At 41.2% G+C, this 26,281-nt stretch overlaps 1 protein-coding gene across 1 annotated transcript in view; it reads right to left on the bottom strand.

Annotated features, from left to right (window-relative positions):
- ptprsa (protein tyrosine phosphatase receptor type Sa) overlaps positions 1–23,772 on the bottom strand; it is a 309,811-nt gene extending 286,039 nt beyond the window's left edge. The window contains 1 exon segment of the mRNA XM_084723307.1: positions 23,656–23,772. Coding sequence (XP_084579433.1) covers positions 23,656–23,772 — 117 coding nt within the window.
- Positions 23,773–26,281: the final 2,509 nt, after the last annotated feature.

The raw sequence follows: 26,281 nt of genomic DNA, 5'->3' as shown, positions 1-26,281 counted from the left end.
AAATATTGTGATGCAGGATTTTGGCGACTGTATATCAGTTAGTTTTACGTTCAATCATCTCCCACAATTCCTCTCCTTAAACACTTCCGTTTTACATTTGACGGGGGTCCAGGAGCCAGTAAATTGAGAGCTCATCTCTTTCTTCCCTAATGGTCCATTTCCAAGCGTTCCAGTCTGTACAACAGAATGAATACAATGGGGATCTGTTCCATTGTGAAAGAACAGGGTAGTTTGGCCATTAAAAGCTCCGCACTCAAGTGGATTCATTTTTGTCTGGCCACAAAGGATGCCGGCAAGCTCATAAGCCGCACATTAATATGACCACAGATCAATGGGGCTGCGAGCAGTCTGAAGGTATTGCTGATGTATTGGCTGGATTTACGGTGTTGCAGAGATGGATAAGGGTGAGGGATGACTGGAAAGCCTGACATCCTTTGGTGCTGCTAACTAGTGTTATTGATGAGCGGGGACAATTTATTGAAAACAGGAAAAAAATAGATTAATGGCTCGAATTTTCGAGAGTAGCTCACTAGAATTAATTGCGTGATCACACAACACAACAAATCTTATTTCACTGTAAACAAACAATGAATGGATAATTAATTATTAGTAAAGCTGTGTGTCGTTTATTTTAATGTGTGCAACAATCAAACAGTTTACTAATGTAATCAGACTGTAATTGTTATTGCTTCCTATCAGCTCTGATACAAAATATAATTTTAATTTTAGATTACACAAAGTAATGATATAAATTATAGCATTACTAATACTTAGTAAACATTAATTATTGTAATTTCATTGTTTGGTCACAGCAAAATAAGTTAAATTTAATATGTTTAATTAACTATTAATTTACCAGTATTTTTCTTAAAGTTTAACCCGAAGTCTCTCAATCAAAAAATAACAAGACATAGTTTGATGATGTTGTAAAGTAGCATGGAATAATGGGAGTTTTTGTCTTAATTGTCACCATTGCCAGTGAAAATGTATCCGACATGAGTCAGACAGAAATCATGCACACAGACTGAACATGCCTCTAGTGTTTCCTGTGTTTCCCCAGAAGTTGTAACAACTAGTTTAAAGAGAGATGACACCATTGACAGGTGACCAAATGAAATGCACCTTTAGTTTGAATAAAATGATGTATCTATCTGGGTATGAATATTGTTGGAAACATTTGTGATGGTGTAAGTACACAACTCAACAAAAGATATAGCATTGTCATTTTAAGACATTTTAATGAAGTAAAATGTTACATATGTTGCCTTGAAATTGGTGAAAATAAATATAATACATTATTTGTAGTGACATGATAATAAAACATTATATTCTTAATTAAAATCATCTTAATTGAGTATGAATTAAGCAGCGTACACGTGTGGGCTGAGTTGTAAGATTGTACGGGGGAAATAACTGTGGATGAAATATGCCTGGGTTGGTTCAGAAAAATAGCCGAAACAACCTTGAAATTGCAGCAGAAACAATACAAATCCACATAATGACATTTCAAGACTCACCACATGATTAAAACAGCGGCTAAAGCAGGAATTCTTTTTGTGATTAATTCAATGGAAACAAGTCAATTATCACATTGCAAAACCTACTGCGACAGACATGTCCTGTTGCATAAAGAAAAATAAGCCTTTAAGACTAAATGCCACATTTAATGACTTCCTTTTTTGTTTCCATCCTTTTTGCTAAGCACTCACGAGTTTTTCTGTAAATGACTTTACAGAGATCACCTGTCAATCAAGCACCGCGAATGCTACTTTGACACCTTTACTCATGGCTTCCTATTCTTTCCTTTGTTCAGCCACAGTGGAGATTTATTTATCAGAAACTGTCTCAGATTGTTATTTCAAGTGAGTCGAAGTTTGGGGCGTGTTTTGAACTGGCATTGAGTTTGACATATCAGAGCGAGTAATGGAAAAATATCCAGTGGTACCCGAGCCGGAGTGGTTTTTAGGACCATTCTGTCTGTTACTCTGTCCCAGCCTGGGCGGGGCTCCGCTGGCCCCGGGCCCCGGACTATCAGTCAGGCTGATGTATAGGTCCACAGGGTACAAATGAAACCTGTCACAACAAGGGTAATGATGTCAGAGTCACTATAGCTCACCGCTGGAGGAGCAGAGGAGAGGAGACACAGTGATAGGAGGATGTGGGGAAAGGGAAGAGGGTTGAGGAGAGAGGATCGAAAGAAGAGAGGAGGAGATTGAGCTGGACGACGGGGGGGAAGTAGGAGAGATGAGGAGGAAGGAAAGCAGGGAAGGAAAGAGGGGAGCAGAAGATCCAAGAAAGAAAGGGGTCTTAAGGAAGGAGGAGGGGGAAAATGAGAAACTAGAAAAATGGAAGCAGGGACGGATTAGAAAGAGGAGAAAAAAAGAGCGAGGAAGAAGCAGACAGAGATTAAAACGCTGGGGAGAAAGAAGTGAACAAAGAGGGAATAAATAGAGCAAGAGGTGAGGGTGGATAGATGATTTGAAGGAAGGGGAGGAAGAGAAAGTGAGACATGGTCAAAAGAAGGAACAGAGGTATATGGATTGTAGAAAAGAAGGAGGAAGGTATGGGAAGAGAGGTGAAAGACAGGAGAGCAAAAGAATAAAGAGAGAGTGGAGATGGAAGAGAAGAAATGGATTTGAGTTAGTAGAGTCAGAGAATAAAAGATGTGCAGTTATATATAATATATCATGTTTAGACAAAATAATATTAAACCAAGGTCCATTGACTCTTTTTTGTTTGTTTTAGTTTAGTTTTTTTTAGTGTGGATTTTATTCAGCAGTCATTGATTTTTTTGTCACTCATTCAAAATAAGAAAATTACATCACTTGAGCTCAATTTCCTACCAGCGCCAAACCACCCCATGCCTCCACTGTCCAGGAACTCAGAAAGGACAGGATGTGAAATGATAAATCTATATACATATAAAAAGAAAATCTGTCATTCATATAATCCTCCTGACTGTGGTACTCACTGATCCCAGGGGATTTACTTTTTGTCTTATCTCACAGTTAGTTTGTTCTGTCAATTCAATTTTTCATTGCTTTGTTAATCAGTTTGTTCCTAAATGTCATTATTTGTGACTTAATTTACTTATTTAAACAGGATCCACATTAGCTAGTGCTAGTTTTTGTTTTTACTCTTGTTTCTGCTGTTTTACTTCCTGTCTTCTTCCCCTCCTTTTCGATTGCTACTTTATCACCTGCTCCTTATCAGTCAACATGTGTATTTAGTCTTCTGGCTGTTCCCTCCTCAGTTGTGAGTTCATCTTTTATCAAGCTAGCCTTGTTTTCCCTGGTGTTTCCTTGTGTTTTGGGACTTTCTGCTGGATTTCTGCATTTTGGGGCCGTTTACTTCTCCTGGCTACCTGCTCGACAATTTTGACGTTAAGAACTAGCCAGCTATGGACCCAGAGCTATGATGTTTGACAAATGACAAACTGATAAATAGGGGGGACAAGACAAGAATAAATACACCACGAGACTAATCAGTGATCAAAAAAGGAGGGAAGAGGACAGGAAGTAAAACAGCAGAAACAGGAGGAAAGACAAGAACTTCAAAATAAAACAGGATGCAATACATAAACCTATAGACAGGGCATTACCTCACTTTCCATGTTGCAGAGTGGCCACTTGTGGTATTACAGAGAAAATTTTCCCCATAATTAACTCTTCTATGATGATGATGAAGTTTTGATATTGCAAAACCTTCCTAGAGCCAAGAGCAATTTAGAATGAATGGGTGCCATCTCTGGATACATTGTCTAGTTCATCATAATACATCATTGACTAAAACCCAAAACCATGGCACTAATGACTTCATTCATTTTCTGTTTTAATTAGTGCTTTTTAAAAATACCAATGTCCTGTGGTCCTGGGGGATCTCTGACAGTCATTTTGAAGGAGACAGACACAGATGCAGCAGATATATTAATTTGCTCTGTCTCATTTTCTTTTGACACAATATGCAAATTCACTGTAACGTTCCTAAAATAATAATAATAATGATCTGCTTTTTTTAAAGATATTAATTACATAAGTGATAATGTTTTGAGAAGAAAGAAGTTGACATTTTGGTGTGATGGTTGCTTCCTACAGTAGTTTATTCCTACCCAGGGAACTCAGTCAGTAGTCCTTGTATGGTTTGTATGTAGAGAGGTTAATGGATCAAGAGAGTAACTACAATGCAGACTGATCCTTGTTTAGTGGGAAGTCTTTCACAGTGACAGAAGAGGCTGCATTTATCCTACCAGCTGAAATCTGCGTCCTCTCCCTCTGTCTCACTATCAGTGCATCTCTTTCTGTGTTGCTTCAACCTTCCTCGCTCTCTCTTTCATTCTCTCTCCGTCCTCATCCTCCATTATCATTGACATCATCCTCTCTGTCGCCCTCACTCCGCCCCACCCACAACACACACAAACACATATATATACATACACATACACACACACAGCATCCTCAGCTCTGCCTCCTCCTCTACGGCAATCTCTCTCCATCTCAAGACGTGGCCACTAATGGATTGAAAGTCTTGGGGAAGAAGCAACAGTCATTTAAAGATTAATGTCAGGCCTGGTATTCTGAAGGGCAGTCAGCCCAGTGTGTGTGTCTATGTGTGTGTGTGTGTCCAGTAGAGGACGTGTACATGTCATCTCTGCAAAGATGTCCTCTTCATTATCAGCCATTAGGCAAACACTCAGAGAGGGAGTGGAAGTGAGAGAGAGGGTTAGCTGGCTGGCCCATACAAGCACATATCACAGCTTGTCACTTTGTTCTCAATACTCACGACTAGATCACCATTAAAACCAAGGACTTTGATCAATTAACATACCTCACTCGCACATAAGTATGAATATGCTCTTCACTGTCTTTGAAATACGCCTCTTCACTGCAACAAATGTCCACCATAACTGGTGATTGAATCCTCTATTCAGCCTTAAAAGCTGCATTAGGTATGTTTCGTATTCAGCTACAGTGGAATTTAGAGTATTTTATTTTTTTAAATGCAGTGGGTTTGTTCAGTTTGCTACTTTCGAGTGGGAAATCCGATCCATAAGCAGGAAGTGACACCAGCAGTGAATGAGCACTCCAAACCAGAGCGAGGTAGACTGATCGACCGTCTGTCTCCACACAAATACCGCTAAGAGGGGAGAAATTCACATATTCTAGTGTAGTTCATGGTTATGATTTCATCCATTCATGAAGCCTCTTAGATCAGATGCAGAATGTCTAAAACAGCAAATCAATTTTTAAAGCTGCTAGAAGTGATTATGAAGAAAGATAGCTGATTGTCTCATTCCTAGGTCATCAAATACACAGGTTTTGGGTTGGTAGTTCAAACCAGATCAACTCGATAATCACCAGTTTCTACAGAATCCTAACAACAAGGTTGGAGCCTATTTCAGCACACACTGCGTCAGGGGCAGGGTACATCCTGGACAGTTTTTCCAGTCTATCACATGGCTATAGAGAAACAAACATGGTTCATAATTTAGAGTTTCCGATTCAACTACCTTGCATGTCTTTGGACTGTGGGTGGAAACTATTCAGAGGAAACCCACAGAGACATGAGAGAACATACAACTCTTGAATGCTCTTAATCACTATTGAATGAATCTGTCTTATTTAAAGACTCTATTGTTAGCAGGTGTCACCATATTTTAAAACTACATGAATTTTAGATGTATTTTTGGTGTTACTTGTTGAAATTCTCTTTTCATTCTGACAGCAGTCAATAAATCAAATGCTCCGACTAAAAAAAAAACATGAAATCTGGTATCTGTTGTTGTCACACACAGGCCAAGTGTCTTTTTTTGACAGGGGCTTGGCAGGGGCCAGTGACAGACTGAGCCTTATAGTTCCTGTGATGACATAGTCAATGCCAGAATCACAGAACTGAGAAAAGCCATAACACAGATTTCATAGGGCTCAACATTAAAAAACGTCTTAAAAATATGTCCCCTGAAAATAAAACTCCCCAGATGCTTCAGCCCCGTGGGCCACTAGGCTTGCAATGCACTGGTAGAAACCCTGCATCATTACACTCGGCTACTCTGCATGTTCACTCCTTGTGCATGACTCCAGTCTACCCAAAGACTAGGCAAATATACTGTTAAAGCTGCAGTGAGTTAGTTGCACAAGAATGGCAGAGAAAGTGTCCCTAATAGTAACATGCTAGTTTGCTAGCTGTGTTATGTTAATGTTAGGTGTTAGGCGGCGATAACTCATGGACTCCAGGCAGTCTGTGTTTATCTGTTCGGGGGGACTGGCTTCGGATGGAAGCTGCAAAGAGAGGGGGTTGGCATTTTTACCTTACTCTTGCTGGGTTTCTCCTACATCACCAACCCCAGCTTTAAAACATAATATGAGACACAATTTCTCGCAACTCTTGCAGCAAAACTTACGTAACAATATAAACTGCCAGGCTGGACTTGTGGTTGGAAGTCTCATAACCAGCACATCACATTTCATTTTTAGAACAGCCAAAACATCCTTGAGCAAGACACCGAACCTCTGACTGCTCACTCTGTTGAAATCTTCCTGGATAATAACAGCTGAGACAACAAAGCTCTGTGATGTTGCAAGGGCACGACAAGATCAACAATAAATGTTACAGCCTTTCAACCTGTGATTTTCTATTTTAGAGAGTCCTTGATCAAACAAATGTCTTGATTAATTTAACACTTGAACACTGAAAAGGACTTAAGATTGCCTATAACTCTGATAATAAATATAATAATACTACTAACAAAGGGAAAAATGCAAGAATTTATTTTCAAAGAAAGAATAATAAAATAACACATCAAATGCATCTTCTCCTGTATAGACATTCAGTATCACACAAGGGTGCAATCTCTTAGATTTCACCTTCATTCTTAAATGTAGCAGTCAAAGAGGGGATAATTTGTGAAGCTATTGTCTAACAGTGTCTTTAAATAAATCAACAGCTGAGAACCTTATTTATTGTTCTCTCACACAACCGATCATTCCAATTCCTCCTGCAGTGGAAATGGACGATGGACTTGCAAATAAATTTTCTAATATTGAACGGCAAAGTAATCCGAAGCGCAGCCACTGAAAAATACACACACACAGCAGAGAGAGAAATGATTATAGCAGTAAATACAGCATACAGACCACACATACACAAACACAGAAATAAACAGCAATCACATGCACGCACACAAACACACAGACTCTGTCCGCCAGCATCGACAGGACAAAGAAACACACGTGCGTGAACCTTGCCCTTCAAACACACACACATGCTCGCCTCTGTGTCAAATGGCAGCTTTTATTTAATTGAGCGACTGCCCCTCTGAATACCTGCGCGTGTGCGCGTCCCTGCCGCAGAGAGCGAGAGATGCTTTGAACATCTGTGGTGGGTGTTCCTGTGAAGCCAGCGAAAGCAGCAGCCCGAGCTCTGCTAAATATTTAATGGGCCTGTCTGATGGTCATAATCGCTTTTAAGAACAATAGACGAAAACAAAGGTGGCCGGTGAAAAACTGCGCCAGAGGTTAAAGCCACATCTCAGAGTGACAGGAAAGGCTGGTCATAGAGGGAGGGGAGGAGAAGAAGCGAGTGAAGCATGAAAAAAGATGGAGGCACTCAGAAAAAATACATGACAGGTGAGTATCAATGGTAAATGGGACTGGCATTTGACCCAGGAGCAGTATATAGGGTCCCCTGACAGGCTGTGCACTTATGAGCTATTTTTAGAAGGCGACATAGAGAGAAAGTAGTAGAAGATGTATACTGTACGTACAGCCTGCAGCAGTGGAGTAATGCAGTTAAGTTAAGCTATGTGGCATGTAACACAGGTTCTACTGATGTTTTTGCTTTGTGTTGTTTAAAGGACCAGTGTGTAGGATTTAGGACGATCCATTGGCAGAATGCGCGAGAAACTGACAATAAGATGTTTTCACTGGTGTACAATCACCTGAAAATAAGAATCTTTGTGTTTTCATCACCTGAGAATGAGCCGTTTTCATCTACAGAGGGAGCAGAAGCCATATATGTATATACGTAGAATCAACATTGACTGTTTCCCGCCTTTGCTGTGATACATCAGCATCATCAACACTTACCTGTTGTCAAATACATGCAAACAGGTGAGCCGCACTTTTTCTGGATAAAAAGCACTATAACGTAAACATTTCTCAGCTTTCAGTGATTCAAGGATTTATGATCTACATGGAACATAACAATGACTCACTGAAGTCAGTTGAGAAATGTTGGTTATAGAGCTTTTCCTCGATAAAAAAAAACAGATCTTGCATGAGCTAACTGGCCACCAGACGAATAAGGCCGTATTGTTTGTATTCGGCTTGTGGAACTCATCATTCCAAAAACTACATCCGAAAATCTCTACACTCAGTAAAAGTACAGTCGAAAGATCACGTCTGTCCGGGTCAAACCGATCATGATAAGTGGACGATGACAGTGTATTGTTCTGCTACTCCAGTCCAGTAAATGGCTGCAAATGAATGATGAATCACACTACAAGTCATGTACGCCCCCTGCCACACACACACACACACACACACACACACACAATGACTTTCTAGTTGTGCAACTGAAGTAGCTCTTGTGTAAATGGACATTTGCACTCTGATGCTAGATATGTTAAAGCTAATGTTGCTAGCTGCTACGCCAACATTGAAAAAGAGAAAAAGAGAAACTAAGCCCCCCAGTGATTTCTTTAAATTTGCATGCAGCATCAGACTCAGGTAGCCAGGTGGAACCAGATGTCTTACTGTGAGTCAAAGTTTAGCATCATGGAATTAAAGTAAGCAAACAAATGAAAAAAATGCCCATAAAAAATTACCCAAGTTTTGATTTTTTCCCACGTTGTCATGTATAAAAATTAACCATTGCCACTGCGGACAACTTGGTTACTATTATCTGACTAAGAACAGAGCTTGGATAGGAATGATTCTGTCCCAAGTATTTTGATACATAACCATCACTAGAAACAGTTTCCACTGTACATTTGTCATCTATCGCACCTTCTACCGCCTGCAGTCATGGATGAAACTCACCAGCTCATTTTCCACACTGAAAAGGATGAAAACACACAGTTCTGATGGAAGGAGGTATGTTTCAGGTGCCTATCTTCACTGATCTATGTGAAAATGTATTACTTTCATTTTCAGGGCTGAAGGCCCTGAACATAGGAAAGACATACAGAAGTGTCAGTCAAACAATACTCTTCATGCACCGTAGAGCAGAGGATGAGAAGAGAGAGCTTTCCAGTGCCAAGTTTATCTCTGTGATGTCAGATGGATGTACAGATAGCTCAGTAATGGAGGAAGAGGTGGTCAGAGTCAGGAGTGCAGAGCTACATGGGCAGGTTGATTTAGCTGGTTTATAGGCTTCTCACAGCCAGACAGCACTGATACTGCTGAGGTAGTGTGATGTGAAATAATCAATTGCAAGTTATTTATTAACCATTACATAATTATCAATTAAACATTATGTATATAGGCTTGTAAATCGAGGAAAAGGCTTTGTTGAGGAATCAGTAATGTCACTGTAAGTCATTTCTAAAACATTACACATCATTACAGAGCTTTTGTAAATGGTTATTAAATATCAGTCAGTTAAAATACAATGTGCAAATTATTTAAAGATGATTTGTTACAAAGATACTATCAATAGGCAATAGGATGCAAAATGCAGAATATATTTCTAAAATTTCAAATGAGTAAAGTCTACTTGTAATGCATTTAAACTAGGGCTGCACTAGTCAAAATTAGTCCAAATATTATCAAAATTGCAAAACAACCAAGAGCAATATCCAAAACGCAGAAGCTGCAATTCTTTGATAAAGGAAAAATGTGTGACAAAACAGCATTATAATGAAGGCTTACAAATGTCATTCTCCAGGTGTAAGAAAACCTGTATGAGACCCCAGACTGTTGAGCATGTGAGGTCGTACATCGAATGGGAAATAATTTCACTTTCAAAACTTAACACATTTAGTGTCCTCAGTTCTCTCTCTCACTTTCTGAGCGTTGTTAAGAAAAAGGTGATTTATCATAGTGGTAAACATGCCCCTGTAAAAATGATTTGATAATCATTTTACACTTGAATATCACTATGATCATTTTTTTATGTTCACTAATGAATTACAATGATTCTTCACAAATCACTTCTTATAATTATTGTACAAAATGTGAATTATTCATTTGTGGAGAATTTACCAGATGAACTTTCACTGTTTTGTTTTCCAAACTGAGTCTATATTGTTTAGTTGAGATCTTCATTTCATAATTTACGAAGCAAACGTATAAAACTTTTGATGTCAGAGCCGAGGAGAGCGGCGCAGGGGAGACGACGGAGACAAGGGAGATGTAAATAACTAGACAAGGAGGAAAGAGGAAGGGAGAAACAACACAAGCAATCAGTGGGGAATGGGATAGTGTTGAGCTGAAGGAAAGACAGAGAGAGAAAGAGCTTGAGGGAACAGACAGAAAAAGGCACGGAGAAACAAAAGCACGGAGAAGAAAAGGGAGAGCTCAAGAAGCAGAGACGCAGGAGAGGAATGACGGACAAGGAGCGGAGGGAAAAAAATTAACTCGATTGACGTGAAACAGGAGCAGGCAGCCAGATAACCAGAGAGCTTTTTTCTGTGTGTCAATTAAAACAGCACCTTACAAAGGTATACAGGAGAAGGAGGAAAAGGAAGAGGATGCTGAGGCTACGGAGAGCACGACATTTCAGCTCACCCCGTCCGTCTGCTGTCCATCTTTCTGAGCGTTTTAGAGCCCACAGCCAGGCCACCGGAGCCGCACTGAACTGCTTTTCTTTTCAAACACTGGAGACTGAATGCGGTGACCTAGCCTCCTCCGCTAACTCACTGACCGTAAACGCGGGGATGGGGGATGACACGAGAAGAAAACACGCCTTCCACTCGTGAGAGGATGAATCAAACTGATGAACGGGACAGCTTTGAAAAATTGGCAGTCCTATTTGAGGTTTGTCAAAGGTCTGACTGATTATTTGCCAGGAGGTGATGGAAGGGAGGTTTCCCTGTTTCCATTCCAGACAAGAAGGGCAAAGCTAGGGGGCGATTGGAAGGAGATTCTGTGTGCATTTTCTTGCTTTTCTGACTCCAGGGCTCAGAGTTGTAAAGAAAGAAAGGGATGGATGGGGAAAGAAAGGGACAGAGTGGGAGGTAAAAAAGGTCATAAGAGACACTGAGGAAAGAAAAGTGAGAGGGACAGGGGCAAAAAGTGGGGGAAAGCAGGGAGGCAGGCAGAGAATAAGAAGCAGATAGGTTCACCTCTCATTAGCTCGCCTGCCACACACTATGCCAGAAAGCAATGCACCTCCCAAGGACAGAGAGCCAACTACCTCAGAGGAAAGCGGCCCTGCCAGCACTTAGCCAGGCCTCATAAACAACCAGTTCGCATTTGTCACTTCCTCTTCACCCAACAAAGCGACAGCAGATATAAATTACCTTTAAGTAGACCTCGTTCTTCCTCTCTCTCAGCATCCAGGCTCTTGCATCAGCAGTGGGTTTGAGCAAACGGCCAAAAGCGATTGACAGTAAAAATGTAAAAATCAACAACACAACAGAAAGTAGAAAACTGGGGCCTTTAGCTGTCACAGTGGCAGCCAGCATATAATCTTTCTCGCTGTATTTATCCTGCATCATTGCTTCATTTAGATTTGAGATATTTAGGCATTCAGGCCCTACCAGAGATATTCAAGGAACCACACAAATCTGCTGGCTTTTTTTCTCTGCCAGATACATCTGGCCACCCTCCCATCAGATAGATTTCCACCTTCACCCTTCCATTCCTTCAGTCCAATCACAATCGTTTATTTAGTATCTGGCACATTTGATATGATGACTGATGGTCCAGATTTGAAAAGTCAGACGTCAAGCACAACACACCCATCACAAGACTCAGATAAAACTGTCAAACTAGGTAGATCAATTATAAATCAATTATGAATCAACTCAAATGTTTTCAGAAACACATTTTAGTGTACGGTCATGCAGTAACTTGGGAAGTTTTTTGACCAGGTCACCATTTTCTGCATGAAAATGGACCATGCCGTGCATGTCATTCAGTGCTGTTTCACACATTTCGTTGCTCTGACTGATAGCATCTATTATCACAAATGAACCGGGAGAATCCATCCTGTTCTCATTGCAAAGTTGTCAAATAGCCTGCCGATGTGTTGTCATGCCACTCTGCAACTCATACTGATGCACAGTGTAACACCACCAGGTTTTAGGGGTGGTCTACGTATAGAAGAAGTAGGGTGAGTAAGTCAAAAACACAGGACCTTATATGAAACCAAAGTGCTCTCAAGTTTTAAGGTACAAAAAACTTTACATGCATGTTTTGCGTGCAACAAATTAAAAGCAAAGAAGAAGGCTACAGGGGGAAAAAATGGAGTGAGACATATAAAGAAAATAGTCTAATTTGGAACAGCATTGTACTTTTGGGAAATATGAATTTCTGTTGTTGTTAGCGACTTGATAATATAACAGAAACTAGCAGGGAGAAGAGGAAAGTCAGCTGGAGTAAAACAACATCATGCATAATGAGAGTTCAACAGCACTGAGTTTTTAAAAAATGGGCTTGAGGGAGACAAACTTTTTCTGGCATTGAACACCCCAGCTAAACAAATATGCTGTTGTAACAAAATGTTCCTAACCTTCCAGGAAGCAGAGTGTTCCTTGTAATGACAGCTAAAGAGGGGAAAAAAATCCTGGGAGTTAAAGTTCAGACAGGGTGTTGGGAGGAAATGCTAAGTTTCCATCCCTACATCTGTGAAAGGCACCAACAGACTTGTGTCAGAGCTTACGATATATCTGAGATATATCTGAGTAATACACAAGTATGCTCACCTCCCACCCCGCTGACACCTCCCTCCCTCCACCTGAGCTCTAAAGCTTGACCTGAAGTTGCTCCAAAAGCTCTCCATCACCTCCTCTGCTCCTCCTCTTCCTCATTATGTATCTACTCCTCCACATCTGTGTTGCTCTCTCCTTTTGCACCCATACCCCTGCAAGCCCCCCTGAAAAAAGAAAAAAAAAACTGAGGAAAAAAAGAACAAGAAAACAGGCAGGCTACTCAAATTCCTAACATGCCAGTAAAGCCACAGTTTGAGAAGCCACATCCACACATCGATCATCCTGCACACCGCGGGACAGGAATTGTGAAACACACAGCACCTGGACGCATCAGTCAGAGGGGCCACCCATACACAGAAATGTGTGTATGGAAACATTCACTAAGCACTGGCACCTCAGGTTAATGAAGCTGCTGTCTCATTGGTGTAATACAACCCATCCCCTCAACACAAAAATTTGAAAATGAAGGTTTTCCTTCCCCCCTCTGTGATCCTCCACTGTAATCACGGCACACACCCCGTTAGCATAGCGTTTGGCTTGGGTCCTGCCATTAAAGGCTGCTATTGAGCTAGCCTCTGGAGAAAACACAAGTTTGTTAATCAAGTGAAGGCAAAACAATTACTAGAATCCAATAATCAATGGCTGTGCACAAACAATAAATCTTTGGTGGCTGCTTAAGAGGACGACAAGTGGTGGGAAATAGGGTCCTACTAATTAAAGAGAAAGCTGCTGGTATGCTATCGTTAGCTAATAGCGATGCCGCTACACCGTTTAGCCCATCTGATTAGGCTGTTTGACCCAGCTGATGTAATAGCCATTACAAAGTGCTGTTTCCTTTCTCTTACTGCATCCTTGCAGGACTATTGCTAGACTTACAGCTCCGTTCCTCTGAGGATTTTGAGGTTTATTCTCCTTTTGTTAGCTGTGAGAAATAAACGTTAGTGTCTAACAGCCAGAGAGCTTGTGTTGCAAGATGTGATTATGACTCTAAATATCATTAAAAATGAAATGCCTGCAGTATTAATGTAACAATTATAAAAGATACATGCAGAGGGACTTCTGAAATGCTACAACTATATAGCACTAATGCAAAGTACTAAATTAATTAAAGAGCCACTAGAACAATGGCTATTACTGAATGAGGTTGAAAAGCTCATCCCAACTGTGGAAATTTCGCTAAAAAGTCCTGTTATGTTTCAGCAAAAGCTTTAGGTAGGTCAGAGAGGTTAGATCCCTTGTGAAATATGGGTATACCTCTTTTAGAAATGTGCCAGACATGATAAATGTAACGTACAGATGGAAATTTCAATTCCAGTTGTCTTCCTACCGGATCAGAAATCCTGATTCGGCAGCAGGCGATGGTGTAGAAAGCCTAATAGGGTGCTGGGAATTACAGCAATAGGAAAAGAGCTTGATGGTGAACACCGGGGGAATCAGGTAAGACAAATCTGCCTGGATTTATGAGAGCCGTGTGTGAGCTGCTAATAGCAGAATATAGACCAGGCAAACAGAGGGGAGTTTATGATATGTAGCTCTCAGTGTACAGCCTCAGTATACAGCAAAAAATCATAATATATTCAGCCTCCAAACTATAAAAGAAATCACTCTGCATAGGCTGCAATGATTGCACCTTGTACAAATTATACTGTTTCTTTTGATTTTCTGTGATTTTGTCCAAGAAAACGCATTGAATGGAACACTAAAGGTAATTTTTTGGTGTGTGTTTTTTTTAAGAGTAGCAGTAAAGGTGAGTATAACAGAAATAATGATTGACAGCACAGGCAGTCAAGCTGACATGTCTCTGCTTAGCACAATAGCAACCATAACTCTGCCATGATCAATAGTTGTTCATGACTTGCTTTAAAAAGGTCCCATCCTCCACCCTCTTCCTATCCATCTATTCCTGCCTCATTTCCAGTCATCTCTTCCTCCCTGTCTCATCTATAATTCTACCTTGTTTCCTCTTGTGCTTTCCTGCCTCATCTAAGAGAATCTCGCCTTCTCAACCTCGGTTTCCTTCTTCACCTACTTTTTACTCAAGTCCTACCTCTTTTTCTTAGATCTCTTATGGTGTCGCTGTCTTTGTTGCTTCATTTCTTCCTCTTTCTTTCTCAATTTCTCCTCCATCTACTCGTCCCTTCCCTTCTCTCCCTTTCCCCACCACACTCATCCTTATTCTGTCGTTCCTTTATCCCTCATGACCCTGTATCTCCTTTCTACTTGCCACCTTTCCTTCCACTTCCTCTCTCTCTCCTCATTTCTTCTTTCCAGTGGTTCACCAGGAACTTCTTTCAGTAATGTACCTCATTTTAACCTTTTTTTCAGCTGAATAAACCATTGCCTGGGCAAAACAGAACATTGACAGTAGTATGTTCACTCTGTTTTTGCTTTATTTCTCACAATTTCCTTTGTGTTTTCAGCTGTATTACTGCTATGACACAACTACAAATCCATTTTCTTGATTTCTGCTGGTCAGTCAATACTGAAACTGGCTTCTAGCTTACAGTGAACATGATTGCATTTGTTGCTTTCATCTTCTGTGATGTTTTATGCAGTTGCTAGTTTTCAGCAGTTAGTGATTGCATTGAAAATAGGAATAATGCAGGTTTTCCCCCCAGTGGATTGACCCGCCCCGCTGGACCTAAGTGTTGCGTCAATTTAATTCTGGGGGAAGTATTTTTGAGATGTTTCCTAAACAGTTACAGTGGGTCGACTTGGTTGCAAACAGATATAATGGTTGCAAAGTTCATCTGTTGAAGGGTGATGAAAGGGGAAAGCACTGTAGACAGGCAAAGTCCCTCCCCTTCCATCCCTCCACTGCACCTTATTAGGAAAAAAACATGTATAGTAGGCAACAGCAAAAAACAATTGTTTATACCATTTGAATTGTGATATTTTCAATTTAAATGCTAATTTGACAAGCCAAGAAAGATGCAATTTAATTTATTTTATTGTCGAAAACACAGCAAACAAATAACATACACAGTCAAATTCATTGTGGATCTCTACTATCATTGTAGATTTCCAAAGAAGTTTGAATTGAGTAAATTATTTTTTCAGTATTATTCATAATAACACATTACATGGTATTGGTGTTTTCAAATATCCAGTCGGCTTTTAACACTGACTTAATGTGGGGCCCTATGAAATCTGAGTTCTAGCTTCTCTAAATTCTCAACTCTGTGATTCTGTCTATGATGAAGTTATTGGGCTCCATCTAATTTCTGCTGTCAGTGTGTCACTGGCCTCACAGGCCCCATCGAAGAAGACGCTTAGCTGCCGGCTCCTGTCAAAAGATACTTGTCATCAGGCCTAACAAGTTTGCTAATCAAATTACATTTGTATTGAATTGAATCCTTGAATTTATAGTATAACTGTTTTGGGAATTATTATGCATGTATCCCCTGCAGTACTTCAAAGTACCCCTAGGGCTCCAGGACCCACATTGAAGAAACACTGCTTCTCATCCTTTTCCTCTGCCCCACTGCCTCACTTTCAATCTTTGCATCCTTCCTCACTCTGATCTGCTGTTTCAACTCTCTCTTGCTAAACTTGATCATTATCCCTCCTTATTCCCATTCTTTCACGCATCTCTGCAGTATGTTCCCATATTTCTTATCACTTCATGTCCTCACCTTCCCAACTGCCTCTCTGTTCCCTCTTTTTTCCCTGTCACCTTTCCCACTTTCTTCAACTGCCTCTCGCTGTACCCCTCAGTGTAATTTAGCTGCCCTCCTCCTCTCCTTGCTTTTCTTTTCTCCTCTTCACATTGCTCTCCAGCCAGTCTTCTCCTTCCATCTGCCGTTTCTCCTTTTCCACCCTCTGTGTGTCTCCCTTGCTCTCCTGCAATCTGCAGTTCACAGGTTTCCCAGGGCACATTGTTGCATCCCAACGGAAGCTTGCACAGCATTCTGCCATAAATAATTGAAGAGGCCCCACATGGCCAGGCACGCTCAGTCTAAATGGATTATTCTGGGAGAGATCAATGCCGGCCTGTGAGGGTTTTATTAGGGCCTGCAGATGAAACGTACAAGGCCACCACCAATGCTCTCCTCTCTCTGTCTTAATTCTGCCCTGCTCTGGCGTGACATTCTCCACACCTCCTCCTTCTCCTCGACTGCACCTTTAACCACCCGCCCACTCCCGGCCGGTGACGACCCCGCTACACCACCAGGAGACCATGGCCGACGCCTTACAGTACAGTCGTGAATTAAACATAAATGACTATCCAAGACAGTGCATGAATCATTCATTCTTTATGATGCCTTTGAGTATGATGCAGGCTAGTAGTAAACAGGCGAGACAGCATTTTGTTACCCCTGCTTTTGTCTGGATGCATCATACTCATAGACCCCCACCATCATCAGCCCCCACATTCATCAGCATGGTGGGAAACATCCGGCAGTACCCACTGGAGTTGTCATGGGCAAGGAATGGGGAGGGGGGCGGGGGGGGGGGTGAAATGCTACCGTGACCTTCAAGAGTTATGACCCTTGGGGACGGGTGTCGGCTGCAGCGGCAAATAACCCTCTGTAAGCGTCTCTCCCCGAGGAGATTTACATCTGTCTCATCCAGTGAGAGGTTTTCTAGTTGTCTGCTTCCCAGAAAACACCCTGCCAAGTTAGTCCGATGCCCACATAAAGAGAATAATACAGTACTATTCCAAAACTTGGAGCACTTCTGCAAAAATTCATCACACACAACTTTTATCTGTATTATTTTTACTCAAATACATTGCTACAGCAGCTTTTCCATTACTGTCAGCTTCAAAGTATGAAGTAACAAAATGTGTCACTAGACCACATTGTTACCAAATCATTTAGTGTAATTGCTGGCAATGTGACTTTTATTAAACATTTCCTCTTGGCGCCAAAATGTAGCAGCAGCAAGAATGGTAACAATGCACATCTCTATTGTAGAGATCAAAGCCAACAGTCACTCACATCCTTGGCTTTGAATATACAGTACAATGACAGCTCAAGGCCTATACATGCCGAAAAATATCTTCAATCACTTAATCTTTTTAAGTCTTATTGTAAAAAAGAGAACTGTGAGATGTAGAGTTTGGGGCATCTCGTGAGGTGGAGATACAGCATGAGGTGAAAGGAAGTTCAAGTAGCTAAAACTCAAGGCACCTGATTGCTGCAACTCAGCTCAAAACTTGCTTGCTTGAGACAGCGCGACTTACACTTTGCGAAGAGAATATTATCTCCAGAATCCATTGTGAGTAAATGCCACAAATCCACTCAAAAAATCAGATAAAAAGAAGGCCCTTATACCACCAGAGACTGCTGTGAAATCTTCATTTTTACGTTTTATTCAGTATCAAAGTAATCCTGTCTGTCCATCCATGGGCGTACTGCAAACCAGAAAAACTAATACATAATTCAGCATACTTTTACTGTGTCAGTTTGCCAAACCGTAAACAAAAAGGCTAAAAAAAAAAAAAAAAGGTTAAAATTGTAGCTAGTACTGTAACAGTATACATCCTGTATACATCTCCCAAAGCATTATGGTTTATTAGAGCATGATTATCCCCCAAATTTGAAGTGAGACAGAAAAATGTTAGTGACAAAATCGCATTTTTTGATTGTGGATCAATATATTTTGGACATTAGAGTTGATCGGGGGTCGTTGGGTGGGTGCAGCTGTCTCAGTTTTATTAAAAAGCATAAGTCACACATATTTCAAGACAGGCTTTTTAAACATTCTGCATTAGTATGTCATATAAAAATATTTTTGTATAACGTGCACAGATTGTAGTTTGCCCCACAGTTCCCACCTTCCACTGTTGTGTGCCCTGTGACTGTGTATTTTAAACAACAGAACACATTTGTTGGCATATTCTTGGGTCCTCTCAAAACACACATTACCCCTGCAATTATCCTTGAGTAAAGAGCCTTTGAATACTTAACGTGCTGCTTTAACCTGAACTAAGCCTCCCTCAGTGATTATGATGTGTTCTCTTCACCAGTGAAGTTGAACCTTCTTTGACAAGGTTACATTTTCCCCTCCACCATATGCACTTTTGTGAATTACTGTGAAAACAATATAATCACACCTTCCAAGCATAAAATAAATATGTGCAAGATATGTCTTCCTGACACTTTAACCCTTTCGCATTGTTTTGATTGGGTCTGTGGCTGGCAGACAAGAACAGACACTGCTTCATGGAATGGTGTTTTGAAATGAAGCTTAGCGTATTTGACAGTAAGAGAGGGGCCCTGAGGCTTTTAACCCCTTCCCTTACGAATGAGTGGCCTCCGTCTCTTTCCTGAATGGAGAAGAAACTGTGCATTACTCCAGGACTGCCCATCTCCTCTCTTTCTCATCCTGGCGTGTACCAGGAAAATGTGTACACATCAAAGCCATTAAAGTGTCAGCCTCCATGGTGGGCTTAAACCAGGTCAGAGTGTTCGTGGAAAACTTGTGGATAGTGCATTTTTGCTCTCATTCTGGCAGTCAATGTTTCCTCTAAAGAGCTTATATCTTAGCCATTTGAAACGACAAACCAGTGCTCAAAAGATGCAAGGAGAGTTTATTTCTCTGCTGTTAGAATATTCCAGCACTCATTTGCATATGGATTTGAGGACCATATGCTTCCTGACAAGATTTACTGTACAATATGGCAGCATTGGACAGAAGGCTGAGTACAAAAATGCTCTGTCACATTATACAACTCCTCCTTTGCTTTTCTTTATTGATCAACTAAACCTAATTTACCTCTGTAGTGCAACAACTGAAGATTTGTTTATAGGTGTCAATCTTTTACTGGTTTTGCTTAACCCAATCATTGACATGTATTAAAAACAAATTACTTTGTAGCGCTTCAGTGTGGCTCAAGAGGTGGAGGTGAGGATGGGAGGAGATGGGATACTCTGAAATTGACATTTTGCTACTTTGAATTTCAAATTCTGTCACAAGCTGGGGAAAAACATGAGAGAAAAAAAATAGCCCACTGTTTATCTGGAGGTGACAACTAACAAGCACTATCCTGGTAATTAGACTGCCGCAGTGCACATGGGCGAAGCTCTCCATAAAGTGTGCTTATGATTAAATATTTTCTCTCTCCCTCTCTCCTTCTCTCTGTTTTCTGTCTCCACCCGCTCTACGCGTTTGGGTGCAGCTCTGCCAGCCATCCGCATCTGTTTCCATTTTGACTGCATTAATGACATGGCCACACACTTAAGCTCGGTGGCCTGTAATGAGACTGCAGAGTGTGACTTATAGCCCATCTTATAAATGTAATAAAAGTATACGTGCATGTGCGGGTGGGTAAGCAGGTGCATGTCTTTCACTACGTGTGCCGGCCGACCGTCTCCCACATGCCTGGGTCTTTGTTGCCCAGCTGGTGACAGGTGAGCATGATTGAAGTGCATTTCTGCAGGAGGAAACAATGGATGCTTGAGCATGCCATCCAATCACCCATCTCATACATACAAAGAGGTTGCTTGATTGATGTCAAGTTAAGAAGTGTACACAGTGAAAAGCTAACCTGGCACATCTCCATTACCGATCCACCTCACTAAAAGATGACCTATGACAGTCTGCACTCTAAAAATTAGAAAGGCTTCAAGATGAGACTTTTGTAATCTAAATCTTTTGAAATTTCTCTTAAGAGCTGGTGGGAGTGGAGTGTGATATGAAAGGTGTGAAAAAGAAGGATCATATTAAAAAAATTCACCTTTTACCTGAGCTATTAAGCTTCTCAACAGGGAATCTTTAAGGTATCAAAGCCCCTGAGGGTTTCTTTGATGAACCCTTTCATTATATGGTCTATTACATGATTGTTCATCATGAAATCCTTTATTTTAAAAGTGCAATTCTGCAGAAAGATAGTTGATTGTCTCATTCCCAGTTTGTCAAATTACCAACGCTTCAATTGGTGGCTTGAAGATGCTTAATTATTATTTTTCGGAATGAGACTCAATAATCAAGTGTCTTATGCCGTTTTACACCAAAAACTTAGCACACATGCAGATTTTTTAAACGTGGCTAAACCTGCTACAAATAGGCAATTGATGTTTTTCTGAAGCGTGCTGTAGTGCAGCGAGCAAGGCGTTTTTAAAAGTACTTCTGTCGCTTCTAACTGAATCTCTGTGGCTTTAAGTTTAGTTTCTCTCCTGTGTCGCTGTTTGTACTTTCAGGTATCTGCTTTAGTTTATTGTTTCATATTTGATTACAGAATGCACCCTTTCCTATTGAAGACAAAAGCCATATGTTGTTGGATGTTAGTGGGTTTTTTATACAGTGTGATTGGCCAAACTCTCCTGTCACAGAGCCGAGAAGAGGAGCAGAATTCTAGTTTTCTGTGTACTTGAAATACATTATGCTTAAAGACTATTAAGGAACTTTTGCAGAATGACGCAGAAAATGAACTGCCTACCATCTTTAACTAGTAAGGAACTCAAAGAAAAGTCCTCACTGGATCTGCTGAGATCTTAGAAGAACTTGTGATGAACCACTACTTTTTAGAGTGTGCGGCCTCTGAGCATGTCCAACATGGGTACTTGATTGCTCTATGAACAAATACTGGGCGAGGAGACGCTTCATAAAACATGTCCAGCCCATTAAGTCTGAGGGAAGGACTTCAGTAACAGCTGTCCTTCCACAGGCTTGTCTGTCAGCAGAGAGTGAGTGACTCCCTCCTGACGTACGTGTTCATTGGGTGGCACCATCTTGATATGAAGGAGAGCATAAAGACACATCCATGCTGAAGTGGGGATAAGAATAATAATTTAAACTGAAATATTAACATCTTACAAATACTAGCCTAAAATCCCGTGGGTGCTATTGTGCTTAAAAAGATGTAACATCACAAAGACGAGCAGAGAGGGAATGCAAATCTCTTTCTGTGTGTGTCTCTGTGTTGAGCTGCATACACCAACACATGCATTACATCATTTGTTTCATCACTGTGGTTCAGCTCCACATATTTTAATGTCTTCCTCGCAGGAGGCCAAACTTTCTGCTGTTATTGAAAAAAAAAATGTGCATGAAATATGGAAAAGGCAAAACTCAAGAAGCATATGATTGGTTGCCAGAATAAATCTGTAGTAGCATAAGTCTGCATATAATTTAAAAAGGACTGGACTATTTCCAGAGGGGCTGGGTGCAAGTGAGGGGTGTGTGCACCCTCTCACACAAATCCACTGGTGGGTGTTACATGCCTTGCTCTGATGCTCCTGGGCATTCTCCTGAGTGTGTGTTGAGAGGAGAGAGTGAGGGAGGAGGGGGGGGGGGTCACTCCAAATTTCTCATGTGACGGAGCATAACAGGGAATTGTAATACACAGCAACATCATAAATTTGATTACATTACATTGCACTGCAAGCCTGTAAGCCATTTCCAGGCACCATAAAAAAGCTATAACTAAGTTACCACGGGTACAAAGAAAAATGAATAAAGCCATTTTCTTTTAACAACCCGGGCGCTGGCGAGATATTGTTCTCTCCTCTGGCTTTTATGAGCTTTGCAGACGCGCGATGCGCTCACTGCGATCGAAACGGAGACGGAACAAGATGGAAAATGTTCAACTTCGGGAAAAAATAGAGGAGAATTTTCTGTGGGATATATATTTCAGCACGTACTCCCAAGTAAAAAAAATGATGTTTGCCATAAATCTCCCCTAATGCTTTAAGATAATGAATCCGAATAGTGGAAAATGAAAAATAAATAAATAAAATAAAATAAAATAAAATAAGTAAAATAAAAAAAAAAAATGTTTGGACTTGTTTTCATGAAAGGGCTCCTCTGCATCGTTTAAAACTATAATTTTTGGTCGAATGGAGCCTTATTGTGGCAGCTGTGCGTAAAACGGGTGGATATGGTGGCAAAATATGATAAAATTAAAATCAAAATGAATATACAGATGATAATCAATTAGAAAAGTTTGAAATTTCATTTTTTTTTACATAAACCAACATGAAAGGTGTCACAGACATCAAAGAAGACGAGGTCGGCACACACGTTCCGTGATTTTAATTGAAGTTGAGTTTCCAGCATTCAACAAGGGCATCAGCAGCAGTACTTAGAAAAAGTCGGTGTCATTGCCGTGCTGACTCCACCTCGGTGGGGCTGTGCAAAGATCGAGTGGCGCACCTCGAAATAAACCCCAACTCCTTTCTTTCTGCAAGCCATTGACAACGTGATGCGCAAATCCCGTCCGGGGGTGTAGACCACAGACTACAATAGACTCTGAAAAGTCCAACATGTATACCCTAGGCTTTAACATCACATCAAACAAGCGGTCCACACACACACACACACACACACACACACACACACACACACACACACTCACACACACATACACACCAAGCAGACGGAGAGACAGAGGGAGAGGGAATGAGAAAACTGAAATATCAAAAATGACATATCCGATTGATGCCTGCAAGAAGAGCTGAACGACTCATGATCTGCGGGTATGTTCGTATCACTAGACTCTAATGCACGGTTGACTTGGCTAATGAAGCACCCCCCTGTGGAGATGCACTTGTTAGATGGAGCACCCCCCCCCCCCACCAAGTCCCCTCCACCCCACACACTCACTCAGACACACACCTCCGCCCGAAAAAAAAAAGATGATTCAGAAATATGCGTTATGCTCCACAGCTATACAGCGCCTACAAGTGTAAGAGAGACTCTTGTCTCTGCAACAGAACCACCCAGGTTTCTTCTTTTCTCTGGGAGATTAAATTTGTAATTAACTCTCTCTGTGGGGGAATGAAAGGGAAGCCGTGCCTGTTACCACCGTCGTTCACAATGATGGATATCCTTCGTACTCGAGCAGCAGCAGCAGCAGAGATGCTCTGCTCACCGGTAGCAGCAGCACCAGCTTTGCGGTGGCAGAGTCGGGTCTCCCGCTGAGTCCGGGGACTATCGAGCATCTCTGTCTCCATCGCAAATCTCCGCTGCAGCTCGAAAAAAAAACCTCTTTGCAGCATTCTGAAATGATGCTCTTCTTTGGGCACTTGCGGGTGTTAAGACGGCAGAATAACGCACCGCGGACTCGTGCGCTCACGCACCAAATGCCCACATGCCTAATTTTTCTTTAACCGTTTAGAAAATCAGCTCTTGTAAAGAAAAATACACCAAGCAATCAAAAGTAGCTGTACAGAGTGAAGAAGAAGAAAAAAAAACAGAGCGAAGTGTGCCTACCTTCTTGTCAGCCTCGGAGTTCCTCTTTCTTTCTTCTCAGCTTATAAACCCTCACATCTTCATGATTAAAACAAGCAATAATCCCCGGGTTTGGTGGTAAATGTGTGCGTCCCTGCGGCAAGTCCAGTCCAGTGAGGAGCGGGTTCACGGGTCTCCTCTGCCGGGTTCAATAAATGTTTTTAAAATCCAACCCCAAGAGCGCAGGTTGCTCAGGACGCGTCTGGGTACGGCAGGCAGGAGTCGCTCCCTCAGCAGCAGCCGCCGTGCGCACTTGGAGAAACCAGAGCTTGTCCGCGCAGGAAAGCAGAGGGAATGATGTCATGCGTCCGGCCCTCCCTCTCCAGCCAACCCTCAATTCACGGCTCTCTCCATCTTCTCTCCCCCCCCGACTCCTCTCATCGCCCCCCTCTTTCTTTATGGCTTTATGTTTTAACATTTTCACTGGAAAACGACAAAAAATACGCATGTAATCTTGTGCTGAATATTTAAATTTTGATTTGGGGAGATATTACTCAATTAATCGTATTCAGTGTTTTCAGGATTTAAATTAACCTTTATCGCAACAATCTATTTGTTTGTTGAGCAGTGGATATATTTTTCCATACGTTTAATGAGATTTTAAGCTGCGGGACACAAGCTTGTATCAGTTGCTTTGGGGGACGTGTTTTTACAGTGTTCCACTTGACGTGATGAAGTCATGCCGTTCCCCCACGCCTCGCTTAAGGTATCGTCCAGTGGCATCGTCAGGCTGCTTTTACCCGGGATAAGAGGGGAGGTAAGGTAGCATGAAACAGACCAATGCACGCTGTGCACTCAGTCAAGTCAGCCTCCTCCTCCCCGGTGCAGCCGGTGCATCTTAAAGATAAAGCATCATATCTTCTTATCGGATTTATAGGTGAGGTTCATTGTGCATAGCATACACTACACTGCAAATAAAGAGGTGTTTTTAACAACTCATTTAGTCTTGTTTTGAGTCACAATTATTTAAGGGAGACAGTTATTGTTAATGTTAGTTCCAGTGCATTAAAATGTTTAAAGTTTTGTCATGATTACATACTAAAAGTGGTAAAACAATTGAAAATGCCTTATTTTTCTGTTGTGGTATTTAAGAAATAACAATCAAAATCTTAATGTAAAATCACTTTAGATTTTATGAATAAGGTCAGGGAACAACAGTGACTAATTATTTAAAGGCATTTTATGCAGCATATTCCAAAAAACATCTAAAACCACTTCCTCTAAATCACCACTTATGACCAGTTGGGATGTAACGAAGTACAAATACTTAATCACTGTTTTCAGGTATCCATACTTTACATGAGTATTTGTTTTTCTGACAATACTTTGCTTTTATTCTCTACATTTCATTTTTACCACAAATATCTGTACTTTCTACTTCTCACATTATCAAAGCAGGCTCATTACTTTATTTTTAATGCATTTGAGGTGAATTTTGATTCATTTTATTTTGCATCACTGAGTGCCACCTTCCCAACATCAACAACGATTTCACCTTACATGGTTTTGACAAGAACACAATGGAAAGGGCGGTTGGTGTATCATGTATGAGACACATAACAAGACGAAAATTACGTAAAAAGACGAAACAGACAAGAGAGGGAGGCTCGATCATGGAGACAGGGTGAGGTTCAGTTACAGCTTGGTTCCATCGGTCACAGCCATGTCATGTTATGGCTGTGCCACATCAGTTGGAGCAGATAGTGGCCAGTCCACACAGTGCATCCCAGCAGCAGCTCACCACTCTGCTGTGCTTCAAATATGTGCCAGATCTACTTTTGACATCAATCTGCACAAGTGCAGATGAAGGGCAGGAATGGCAATGGCCAGTTTTCAAAATAAAACACCATGTGCAGATATAAAAACAGACAGAGGAAAAACTATTTAACTACATAGCCTACTTATCCATAGTAGTGGCCCAAAAATCAAGGAAAGAGGAGCAAATCAATAAAATCTGACCATGTAAACATCATCAGGTGGACAAAACGCTCTGCTTCTGAAATGCTGTGTGGAGGGAGAACCAAAACCGTGGCACAGATGTGAGGTACCCAGTAGAATCAACAAGTTCCCTATGCACAGAAACAGTGGGTGAAAATATCCTCCTGCAGGCTACTTTTCACTTTTCTACCAGTGATGAGCACATTTCAGAGCCTGTACTTCTTCTTGTACTACTTCTTCCTAAAATAACTGCGTGGTGGTGGTAGTGGCTGTATCTGCAGGGACAGTGTCCTC

This window comes from Lutjanus erythropterus, chromosome 7 (assembly GCF_056507025.1).
Source record: "Lutjanus erythropterus isolate fLutEry1 chromosome 7, fLutEry1.hap2, whole genome shotgun sequence".
Classification (NCBI taxonomy): domain Eukaryota; kingdom Metazoa; phylum Chordata; class Actinopteri; order Lutjaniformes; family Lutjanidae; genus Lutjanus; species Lutjanus erythropterus.
Note: the sequence above shows the minus strand (reverse complement) of the source record. Positions and strands in the feature narration are given on the sequence as shown.